The 12,315-nt window shown below is 41.5% G+C and overlaps 2 protein-coding genes and 1 long non-coding RNA gene across 4 annotated transcripts; 2 read left to right on the forward strand and 1 right to left on the reverse strand.

Moving 5' to 3' along the window:
• Positions 1 to 3: 3 nt before the first annotated feature.
• On the forward strand, positions 4 to 3,075 carry LOC5520690. Its single transcript, XM_001640467.3, has 4 exons — positions 4 to 166; positions 1,983 to 2,038; positions 2,290 to 2,500; positions 2,587 to 3,075. The coding sequence occupies exons 1-4, from the start codon at positions 60 to 62 to the stop codon at positions 2,807 to 2,809; spliced, it is 597 nt and encodes a 198-aa protein (XP_001640517.2). The 5' UTR covers positions 4 to 59; the 3' UTR covers positions 2,810 to 3,075.
• Positions 2,789 to 6,227, reverse strand: LOC5520703 (TWiK family of potassium channels protein 7). Of its 2 annotated transcripts, XR_007312279.1 has the most exons (5): positions 5,649 to 6,227; positions 4,591 to 4,708; positions 4,035 to 4,276; positions 3,343 to 3,602; positions 2,789 to 3,300 (listed from the first exon to the last, which is right to left on the reverse strand). XR_007312279.1 is itself a non-coding variant. In XM_001640577.3 (4 exons), exons 1-4 carry the CDS (start codon positions 6,073 to 6,075, stop codon positions 3,439 to 3,441), a joined length of 951 nt encoding a protein of 316 aa, XP_001640627.2. In that variant the 5' UTR covers positions 6,076 to 6,227; the 3' UTR covers positions 2,789 to 3,438. The 2 variants fall into 2 exon arrangements, 1 of the variants encoding a protein (XP_001640627.2); XM_001640577.3 differs by having other exon boundaries at positions 2,789 to 3,602.
• On the forward strand, positions 4,270 to 4,751 carry LOC116604037. Its single transcript, XR_004290880.2, has 2 exons — positions 4,270 to 4,361; positions 4,538 to 4,751. It is a non-coding gene; the product is annotated as an uncharacterized LOC116604037 (long non-coding RNA).
• Positions 6,228 to 12,315: the final 6,088 nt, after the last annotated feature.

Here is a 12,315-nt window from a genome sequence, read left to right on the forward strand (position 1 = left end):
GAGGGAAGTTTGCCAGGGTTTTTCGCTGTGCGCATGCGCTGTAGGGCGCATAATCAAAGATGGCGGTCGAAGCTTGTTGGAGTTGTATGAGAAGAAATTTCCTTCTTGCCCATTCTCTACGAAAATTCACAACTCCAAGGACGCTATCACCCATCTTTTTGTCTAGGTTAGTAAAAATCAAATTTCTAAAAAGATATATGCTGTTGATCCTTGAGCTAACACGGCAAAGATGACGTAATGTGTTTGTGTGTTGGCTGTCTTGACGTTCCATCACTTCGAGTGTAAAAGGTCTATTACATAGTTTGTATGAGCGGACTGAGCTTGTTTTAAATCTTATTGAAATAAATACTACGACTTCAAAATTATACAGTAGTTTGACGGTAAAATAGTACACCATCAAACTACTGTTTTATTTTGAAGTCAGAGTATTATTTCAACAGATTTGTAAATCATCTAATAAACGCCTGGGGCGTTTAATAAATTTCGACGGTCCAAGGGGGGGGGGGTGGGTGGGGGGCGGGGCGTTCAATACTAATGCGAATGTGATAGAATTTTGATATCAAAACATCGAGTTTTCTCCAGCTTTTTAACAATGAAATTTGCATTAAAACAACCCTTGCTTAAATCAGCACTTCAAGTTGCTAAGAAGATGCCCCAGGTGAAAAATCATACTTGCCCATTTTTTATTTTACGTTATTTGCTGTTTGTTATGTTTTCCCGCCAATTGATCTTCCTGCCTGAAAGTGTGAAGTTCCCGGATGATCACGCACGCGCCTCCCAACCGAATCGCCGAGTAACGATAAATGTCCCAACACCCTTAAATTAAAGCCTGCGTAGCAAGCATTTCTTGACATTGAGTAAGTGTTACCCAGTAGAAGCAAAGCTCAGATAAAGCAAGAAGACGATTGAATTTGATTTATACTAACTGAATTCTTGGAGGGAGAGAAGCGGGTTAGGGTAGGGAGGCATTTAATAGAGGGGGGCGTTTATAAGAGAGGGCGTTAAATACAAACTTTTAACCATAAGGGGGGCATTCATCAGATAGGAGGCGTTCTTTAGATAGGGGGCGTTTATTAGATCATTTACTGTACTTACAGAAAGTTCAGTTCGCTCATACAAACTCTTAAGCTGAAGTATTATTATTATTATAAGTGTTAGTATTATTTCTTCTTATCACGGGGAAATTGTGGTTACGTTTGCATTCTGTTTGTCAGATGAATAAAATGTTAAAATGAAAAATATAGACCAGTATTTAAATGTTTAGCAGGGAAATTTTTCAAACAAAATAATTACAGAATGTAAATAATACCAAAATGTAAGAATTTCAAAAATAAAAATTCATAGGTTGCACTCTTGTCGTACTGAACCTAATTGTCTATTCATATTTAAACAAATACAGTGGGATTATCATCAATTCGGACGTCGCCCTAAGTGAGTCACGCTTAATCGGCAGCGAGTAGTAAAAGTTGGCTTGATTTGGAGTCTTTGTACCTCGTAGAGTAGCTTGCGCAGCCCTGGTACCCTGGGTAGAGTTTCTATTACGCAAAATCAAAATGAATGTAGTATTTAATTTTGCACATTTCGACAGAATCAGTGTTGTGCCTTTTCATGACCAGGGGCGTAGCCATGGGGTAGCAGCCAAAAATACAGCAAATGTATGAGACATTATCAAAAATACAGAGAAAAAATGCCTTGAAAGGGTGTTTTGGGCTCCCTCCTTTTAGAAATCCTGGCTACGCTGCTGATGACTGCGGTCACCTAGCTCAGCACCTTGCTGAGCTAATTCAACACTTAACTAGGTTTATTATAGTTGACAGGTAAGAAAATGTTGTGTCTTGTGTAGTAACAACCTCCATGTTACAACATCACTACTTTGAACCCACTTCATAAAACAGCTTTACTTTAGATTAGATAGAATGTGCTGGTTTAATTGTACAAATGGTCAATTTTCCAAAGTGATTCCTTATGTGATTCCTATGTAGGAGCTCAAACAATGCTGTTGAGAATGTAATGGCCGAAGAGACCAAGCCTGGCTCAGGTAGGATGGTTTATGCTATTACCTCCAGTCTAATGCCAGTGGTGCAAAAATCACTGGCCAGGAGGGTTGTCCAAAACACTGACAAATTTATGCATGGCATTGTCTGAAACAATCGAGGCCACTGGAGCCTATGTAATAGAAAACGAGGTAAAACAAGTCAAAGTGTTGGACCAGTACATTGTCTTGTGGTCAGTCCTTTTTATAAAAACCCTGAACAGTTAAGCTTATGTGTTCAATCTTTCTATTTGAAGTTTCTCCAGAGGTGGCTCAGATACTAGAAGATTCTAGACCCAAATTTATCAACAATAACTGGCATAAGCCAAAGATAAGTGCAAGGCGACTGGCAGAGCTGCGCAAAGCTTACATAGCTCAAGGATTTTACTGGCCAAAGAAACCTATGATTGACAGAGGGTTGGACAAAACACCTAAAGGACACAAATATGAACAAGAAAAAGAAGAAAGGTTTTTGTTTTCTTAATTCTGACTTCTGTCTGTTAATTTTTGTAGCCATTTTTGCTGCTCTAATATTTGCTCTAACTTACTTTTAGACTTGCAAAGATTGAGGAGAACATGAACAACATGCCTCGCATAATTGAGGAATACCGCAAGAAAATGATAGAGCTGAGATCTAAAAGGAAAGATGAGCGTAAAGCTTCTAATCTTAAAGCTGTAGAAGCTAAAAGGATGGGAATTCACCCAAAAGACCCAAGAGGCCTAGCTGCTATAGGGCAAGGCAACAAGAACAAGAAAAAGTTTCAAAAGAAAGTTTAATAATTAAAGTTAAAATAATTAAAATTGAAATTCTACTTTATTTTGTTACTGCAATTTTAAGTACACTGATAACTCTTACCAACGATTCCAGAAATGATTAATCCACTTTTGTCAATCTAGTTTAAAATTTTGATGGAACACATTTTGTAGTCTCGGTTTGGTGAATTTATTGGATTTATTTATTGTGTGATGGCTTGTTGAAAGCCATTAAAATGCAGGTCGGTGAAAATAGTTAAATTTGTTTGACTGGCAGATGCCAAAAAGTACTTTGTTGTTTGGGATTTTAATTTTTAGTTAGTAGTCCTTGGCGACACATGGTGTAGATCGCACATGGTGGCCTTGGTTCTTTAAGATGATACATAAGCCTTTGTCACACACTTTGTCACATAAGCCTTTGTCACACACTTTGTCACATAAGCCTTTGTCACATAAGCCATTGTCAAATAAGCCTTTGTCACATAAGCCTTTGTCACATAAGCTTTTGTCACACACTTTGTCACATAAGCCTTTGTCACACACTTTGTCACATAAACCTTTGTCACATAAACCTTTGTCACATAAGCCTTGTGAAACTTATTTAGCCATTATAGCAATTGGCTGATTCTGCGTATTTGTTGTTTGCCGCTTGTTTACTCTTCCTTTACACCAATCACCCTCTTCACTTTCTCAAGTTGTCTTGTGATCACTTCCTCCAGTGAACCAAATAGCATTACCACCAGTACTAGCCCCACTAGTATAAAGGCTCCAAATGGCAAGGTGTGGTGGATGTGTTGAGGTACATAGTCACCCAGACCTGACACAAGGCAACAACATCAATACTAGACAAACCATGGGGAGGGGTGGGGCAACAGCATCAATACAATAAGAAGTACTTTAGGGGTTTGAGTCACCTAGACCTGTCGATGTGTCTAAGGGAGGGGGAGGGGGTACAAGTCACCCTGACAATAAGTTGTACAATGTGATAGGGGGTATGGTGAGTCACCCAGGGGTGGATCCTGACAGGCAAGTAGATGACCCTGATCAGTGAGGATGCGCATAGATATTATCCAAATACTGGTCAGTGTAGATGCGAGCACTGTTCTACGTTTTTATGTTAGCTAATTAATGAAAGCACTCGCGTGTCTCGTCTTTCTCAAGCACACTAATAAGTCCATCTCATCTTGTTATCTACTACCCTTAACCTTTTCCAGGCATGGCAGGCTAGCCATCGCAATGTGTTACTTACCTACAGTGCTCAGCGTGATAAAGCAATAATAGAAGGACTCGAACAGACTCCAGCCCTCACAAATACAGAACAAAACGGCTCCAATACACAGGTATCCCGCCACAACGACCGCCACGTGCTTTAGTTTGATTTCTAGCTCTGGGACTGGTTCATCTGGTGCGATGACGTCATCTTTTTTGTGCATTGCCGCTGACTCATGGCGTTTGCGCCTGTGGTACTCTTTATGCAGTGCGCGTATTATCCTGTTTAAAAGAAAGTTTAAACACGGATCTGCGGTATAAAAGGCGCATCTAGACTTCGTCGAGTTCAACGAATCGTAACAAAACAGTAAGCAAAAAGATCGAGATAATGTCTTAAAATATCAATATTGAAAAAACAGCTTCTATATTTTGTCCAGGGTTTTTTTTAGGTATTATTTCGATCTTTTGGAGAGAATGTTAAAGATGTAAGTCATGATGTCTGTCGTTGACAAAACTAGCCCGTAATAACATTGTGTCACGCAGAAATGAAAAAAAGGCCCACGTGCTCAAATATCATACAAAAACGTTGCACTCACTCCGTGACGAACGATGCGAGACTTCCAGCTACGACAGAAAACAAAGGAATCCCAACAGCTCCGTACAGCATGCAGAACACGCGGCCCTTGATGGTCAACGGTGCTATGTTACCATACCCTACATATACAAGATAGGAAATGTAAATAAAATTGTTCAGAGTGATCCGTCTAATTAACGTCATAAGATTGGCGGCCAAAAAGAGGGTAATTTATTATTAAGGAATCTTCAAATACGTATGCTTTTTTCCATAGTATACCCATGACTGCGCACCCCCTACGTGCCTGACAGTTCATGAATGGGAGTAATTGTCTAAGTACTGTCACTGAAGAAGGTACCTCGGGCCAGCGTCTTTGTAATCTTTGTTTATCGAGGGTAGCATATTTAACCGAATATACAGTTTTTCTAACATATGGCCCTCGGTTAATAGTAAGCACTGTCACTGGGGGTGGTCACTGCCAGAGGGTTTATTGCGTCCCCAGTGGTTCTTTTACGTCCCTTCGGTTCAGGTTAATGTAGTGCAGCTTGAAGAGACAGGACCTCCGGTTTAGTGTCCTTATCCGAGAAGACTGGAAACACGGGAGAATAACTTCAACTCACTTGTGACACAACCAAGGCAGGAACCCAGAAAAATCCCCAGTTCGAGCCAGGATTCGAACCTTGGCCACAGCGGTGAGAGGCCGACGCGCTAACGCACTTCGCCACCCGTGCGTCCCAACTCTAAAGCTGACTAGTTAGAGCTGCAGCGAGAAACGGGACCTCCGGCTTAACGTCCCTATATCCAAGCTCTCAAGGAAGCGCTAATGGTCATATGGGACCTGGGCACGAGCTCGATGTGCATGCTTTGTCTAACTGTCTACGTTCTCCACGGAACCGGCAACACCATGTCCCCCCCACCCCCCACCCCCCTCGGCATTGGTCTGTTCGATTGCAAAAATGACCGCACAAATAGGTGAAATACAGAAATTTCCACTGAAAACTTTTTCTTTTAATTAACCTATAAACACTTTCGTCACTGTAAAAAAAGATCTGCGCAATTTTAGGCTTCTCTATACCATACCAACAGTTGTGAACACGGTACAAGCAAACAGCCAAGAATCTGCTAAGCTCCAGTTGACAACAGGGTCCGGCTCGCTCTGTTCGCTTTTCCTAATTCCCGCCTCGTATTCGTCTAGCTTCTCGTTTGCTTGCTTCGCCCACTCTTCGTACGTGAGAGCATCGTTGTGGTTGTTATCTTGCCATATTAATTGCAGGAAATCCTCTCTATTAAGAAAGGTTTGCTTCGCAGTGACTTGACTTTCCTTTGCTGCTTCTATGGAAGACGCTTCAAAAGACTTGAAAACAAACCCGCCAAAAACGCCGTATATAATAAGGATGGCCACTAGAAGAGCGTTGTAAATCAATTTAGGTTTAAGTGCGCAGAATATCACACACTTTTCACGCATAGCTTCTTTATTTTCGCTTGTCTCCTTGCCTTTGTCTTCCATGTCTGTGCAAAGTTACACCACTTGAATAGGATTCACCCGTTTTATAGTTTCACGGAAGAATATTGAAATTATATTGCGCTTGCTTGTTCCAATGCCTTACAGAATGGCGAAAGCACCAGTTGATTGTGAATAATTTATCATTTGGGTTTTCCGAAACCTGCACATCAGACGCTATTATGTTTGTGTTTGAATGTTTTTATGTCACACTGTAAGATATAAGGAATATGATTACTATAAGAAATTAATTTTTGTTGGCTTTCGTTTGGCTTCAATTATGCAGTAAAAAGTCTGTGATAATTACACACAAATATAATTGGTAGGCTGAGGAGAATGCTTGCTTACTCGCCGAACTTTCCCGCGATAGAAAAACCCGAAATTTGAGACTCGAAAAGAGTGCCCCCAAGATACGCGCTAAGAATGTTTGCCCTGTCCATGATGCCTTGCGAGTCGTTTTGACGATTGTGTATTTTAGAAAGCAAGTTACGCAGGTGTAGGGTAGACTTGCTGAGGGGGGAGGGGTGCGCAGTCATAAATATCACAAGTATCATAAATATCATGTAACTAACTTTTTGACGGTCTAGGGGGGGTAGCCTGTGTAGCAAGCGTTTCTGTGGAGTCTTTTTTTTGCGCTCGCCCCATTTTTCGCGTGGCCATATTCCTCGCTCGCTCTCTAAACTATTTCTTCGGAAACTCTAGCTTGCTACGCAGGCTGGGGGGGGGGGGGGGGGGGGGGTTACACTCTCTCCTTATGCAATCCCATTGCCACACCGCGTCTGTTACGATTCTGGTACGGTAAAATCAAAGTAACTTTCAATTTATTGTTGTCGATTTCTTGCGGTTTTAGAAATTGAGGGTTCCTCCAAAAAATGGTCAAAGTCGTTGGCTGCTAGGCGCGATCCATTCCCGTGCCCCTATTGCGCCGAATCTTTCGAATTTCTACGACACAATACCTCTAGGCCCGACTTCGATTCAGACATCGCACGAAATGAGTCGCGCTCGGTTGCGAACAGTGGAGTTTCTGTTGCGCAAGTTAAAACAAGTATAGCATTGGATTTCGCGCATGAAAAGCTTGACGTTTGAATGGCGATGTCGTGCTTTTGTCGTAAAAGATTCTAAGGCGGAGCTGTTGTCGTACAGAACGAGGGGCGCCGCCGTGCTCAGCGCCGTGCCGGTCTCAGGGGCGTAGCCAAGGGGGTGGCCAAGGGGGCCCGGGCCCCCCTTCTAGCAGCCAAAAATACAGTAAATGTATGAGACAGTTTCTGAAATACAGGAGAAATTGCCTAAAAAGGGCCTTTTGGGCCCCCTCCTGTTAAAAATCCTGGCTACGCCGCTGGATCTCAATCCTGGCGACGGTATAAAAGATTCTGAGGCGGAGCTGTTCGTGTGCCCGCGGTATGTGAATCAGGCCTTGGAGTCAGAACTGAATACTGATGACGAGAACTATGATGGAACCGGGATTTAGAGTGAAAAAAAGCTAGGTAGTCCATCAGAAATATCATCAGAATGTTGGCTATATTTGAGATCAAAGAAATGGTGCTTTAATTAATCAAAAAATCACAAGGTCCACTACATAAAAAAAGATCATGCTAATCATCACAAAAAGATTACTTTTATTTACAACAGCCCTAAGTGTTGGTTAATATCAATGCTTATTAGTTGCTCTCTAGAGGATCAGACTGGCAGGAGGTTGTGCCCTTGGCCGTCGGTCTGCAGGCCGTAGTCTTGGATGTATCTCTGACAGAAACTCAGCGTGCGCTTCACATGTGAGTCCTTGTAGCCCATCTGAGATAAGTGAACAAACGTTATAGGTAACAGGCCGTACCCAGGATTTTCTTTGGGAGGGGAGGGGGGGCGAAATCCGAAAAAAAAATTCACTTAAATTTTCCGGCGAGGGGAGGGGAGGGTGTGAGTTTTCTGATAAAAATCTGACCACCCCCGAAAGAACAAAGAGGAATTTTTTATGTTATTGCAGTATCTCCACGGGACGTCTATTATCGGATTTGGCTTAAAAAAAGTGTGCTTTATAGTCTGTTTTATAGTGTCTTTGTCGAAACATAACACGTCTATTGCGAACCGGAACCGCCGTTGTGAGGGGGGATGGGGGGTTCCGAACCCCTCGCACCCCCCCCCCCCCCCCCCTGGGTACGGGCCTGAGTAAACATGCGTGGTGAGGGCACAAAGAGCGTCCCCATCCCTCCCCCCCCCCCCCACCCCCGCCCTAGGCCTTTCCAGATTGTGCTCGGCACGATTTTAGCACAATTTGGGTTTGGGAGCACTATTTTGATCAGAGAGCAATTTTTGGGTAAACAAGTTAACTTCTAGCTTTTTTAACCCAAATGACTAGGTTTTGTTGTCTTATATAGACATTTCTAGTTTCCTTAACTACAATTAATATTATTTCAACTAGGCTAAGACTGTAAGACTGGTGATTTCGACATTTTAATAGGGGTAGGCTGTGCTTTGGTAACCACACATATTGGGTAGCCTGTGGAGTTCATTACAATAATAGAATGCCTTATCCAGAAGATCTGTTTGCCATGTTTTCCTGTTTTACATCTATTGTAATTATTTCTCGTTAGGAGATTGTTATAATGAAGGTCTGTTATCAGGTTTGATATTATTGACATTGGTGATGTTTGTAAATGAACATTGTTTTTTAGAAGTATCCAAATAACAATGGTAAACAAACACAAAAGAGAACAAAGTCATTTATAATACAGTTAGTTGTTATAAACTTAAGTGTGATTTACCCGTTCATGGACAACAATATAAAATACTCTAATGCATGTATTTAATAAAAGCAATATTCTTTCTTTTATTCAAATTTTAATAAAACACAACTTATCTTTAAAAAATCTAAAAAATATACGGTAATTTTCTTTTTGCCATTTGAGCACTATTTTGATTTTGGAGCACTTTTTAAGCTCTTTTTGGGTGTTTTTGGGAGCACTTTTCTGGCTTTTTGGGAGCACTATCTGGAAACGCCTACCCCCCCCCCCCCCAATTTCACATCCCTTTATACCGCACCCGATTCCACGGTCTTTTCATCTTGAAGAATCGCCAGATTGTAGAATGTTCGCATATGAAAAGTACAACCCCCACTACTCCTTCCTTCAGATTCTAGCTTCGTGTCGACGCGACGCGACGTAATTCCCGTTATAAACAACCACTGCCAAAAATTGCGTCCCGTTTCCAATAAAGAAGTTAGATGCCAGATGTATGAATTATTTTCTTAGTTCTAGAATCACCAGAATTTACACATTTAACAAACTATATATACTTGCGCATCCCCTGGATACGCGCCGGAACCCATTCATTTCGAAGACAATCCTTATAGTATATCTAACATCTGTATATTATTCAGATAATATAAACTATATTGGAATCCCGTTATATGACCAAGATAGAGCAAAAAATTCTCTTCAATTACTACGCGATTTGGGCCTATTTACACTAGCGATGAACGCTGAAAAGGGAACGGAGATCCGTCAGGATATAAACCAGTGTGGCAGGTTTTCCCCCTTCACCCTTACTGCTGTCTCACACACACGCGTAGGCAATTTTCGCTTTCTTTTCCATCTCCGTTTTCTTTAATAGTGAGAAGCCGATACTAGAGGTTGCTACAACGCGGAATATACTTCCCTTGCAGATAATATAGGATAATTCCGCATCTTTATACCAGACTACTCTCTAAATCAACTACGAACCTACCTGTTCCCTCTTTCTTCCCTTTATTTCCTCTCCAATTCCATATAAGGCAGTACTCGGACTTGGGGCTAGCAGTACTAGAACCGCTACCACGACCAGCAGCTTACAAGCTTCGTTACCAGCCAGCATTCTGGGTATGAGTAAGTCAGGTGAACTTGTGTAGTGGCTTCTAGGACTTCAGTAGCAAACCCGACGAGACGTGGCCTCTTATATACGCTTAACTTTTGCCGTGAGAACTTGAAATATGTTCTAATTGGGGTGCTTTTAATCGTTAGGTTGAAGTAGAAGTGGTTTCGGAAAAATGAGTTAGCACGTGGGCGCTCTTTCATAGTTAATGTTAAGTTATAGGGCTATTTGCAAGTGTTGATCAACTCCAGAATACCCTGCCACAATTATTCTTACAAAAAATCTTCACACATTAATTCCTAAAGAACGAGGCATGATCCGTGCATTGTCGGGGTATTCTACAAGTGTTGATACTCCTACTAACTGTTTTTGTAGTGTAATGACCTATTATTTTAGAGACACCAGGAAGTTATAAACTATTTAGAAGACATAATTGTCGTCGTTTTGAACAAAATGAATTAGAAAATAAGGCGGCAATTACAAATGAAGAGCAAGCAATGTGAACCTACTTCTTGTTCTCGTCTGTTTTTACTTCACTCCCCTTGAATCAACACAGAAAAATCTGCAAGGGATATGATTTTTTATTTTTTTATACAAAGGTAATTCAGCTGGAGGATATTAAATAGATAATAAACAGAAATAAGTATCTTAACTTCAGTAATAGGGTCAGTCTTCTCTTGCTCTTGAAGGCGGGTTTTGATTCTCACCCGCGCCTTCCGGCAACGACGAAATGGCACATGAAGGGTACTCTAGTAATGGCACCTGATGACCGCTCGTTAGATTAAGTTATCAAGAGATGATGAAAAACAAACAAGATGCCACCCACTCACGTCTTTTAAAAAAAAGGTTTTGTACACGTTAATTGTAAGGCTGGTTTCCATATTGTCGCACTCGATCGTAAAACGACCGCAACCGGTCGCAAAGGATTCCATATGATCGCAAAACGACCGCAACCGGTCGCAAAGGATTCCATATGATCGCACACGATCGCAGGGTGAGTTTCCAATATATTCGTACACGGTCGCCTGCGATCGATTGCGATTATATGGAAACCATTCTCTACTGACTGGTGCGGTGCGTTTTGCATGCAGCGTTTTGACGATTGACGGTTGACGACATGACGATTATATCACTGATTTCGCTTAACATCTCTGTGCATGGCGTAAACGTATAAGACAGGGCTTGATACCTGGTTATTGCCTCCCTATTCCAATGCGCGGGTATCTGCCTGATACTTGGGTGTTGTGCAGTTCGCTAGAGAAATCACCAGCCGTAAAAGCTTTAGCTGCAATACGATTATTCAGCGTACGTTTGGATGCATTGGCTTTCTTGTTTTCTTTTCCTCCAAGATGTCCAGGTTTGATCATCTATGCCGTGGTTATAAGACATTCCATAAAATTGTCTTAGACGCAGATCTATTTGTAGGGATGCCGACTTGTTAACTCAAGCTGTTGGTTCACGTTCAAGGGAGACAAAACCATTTAAAGTTGCAGGAAATAACTTTTCTCAAACTTAACGTTTCCCAATACATAAATTGTAAACTTCTCTCTTCAATTAGAGTTGTTTTTAGCCACCTTTTGATGAAAACTTAAAAAAAGGGCCTCTTTATATAAAAAAGGATGTAAGAAAAAAACTTGCAAAGTATGTGCGATCAACCTTTTTTTTACAACGCTCCTGATTGGTTATTTATTACACCGCGAACTCCCACAGGAGGGCCGAGGCTCCATGGGGGTTGCTAGGAGACTTGAAATATCATGACTCCTAGAAAGGGGTAGTCGATCTAACTTCAAGTTATCAAGTTATTTCACCTCATAGAGTTCGGTTTGTTGAGGTCCAACCATAGAAGCTATGACTAGGCCGTCTCTGTACGTCTCTTATTCTTGAGACTAAACGCATATTGCCTAAGCAATGCTTTGTTCACGCTCAATATAGGCCCTTTGTATAGATTTTCTTTTCTTTTTGGTGATGGGTTTCTTCTAGAGGCGCCACATGACAAAGGACTCCTAGCAGTCGCCAGAGACGCGCAATACATCACGGGCATGATGAAATTATCTACGTTCCCAAGGAACCTTCCACTTCCCTTATCAAGTATAGGGTTCGATTTTCCTCTATTTTTTATTGCAAAACCAACAATTCTTAACAAATAGGAAAGTCTGAAGAACTCACCTATTCCGACAATCGGTCACAATGCCAACGGTTCAATATACTAACTTATTCCGCAAGTCTTTAATTTAAATTGGGAGTAAGTCGGCGTCTCTCGGCGCTTAAAAGTACAAGCAAATCTCGTTCCAGAAGTCTTATCAAGCCCCCACCTGGCTTGAAGGTCCGCTCAGAGCAAACAAAAATATATAACGTTGGCTGGGTATACCGTGCACATCAATATGTCTTTATGACTATAAAAATATT

The sequence above is a fragment of the Nematostella vectensis genome, chromosome 7 (assembly GCF_932526225.1).
Source record: "Nematostella vectensis chromosome 7, jaNemVect1.1, whole genome shotgun sequence".
NCBI classification, from domain to species: domain Eukaryota; kingdom Metazoa; phylum Cnidaria; class Anthozoa; order Actiniaria; family Edwardsiidae; genus Nematostella; species Nematostella vectensis.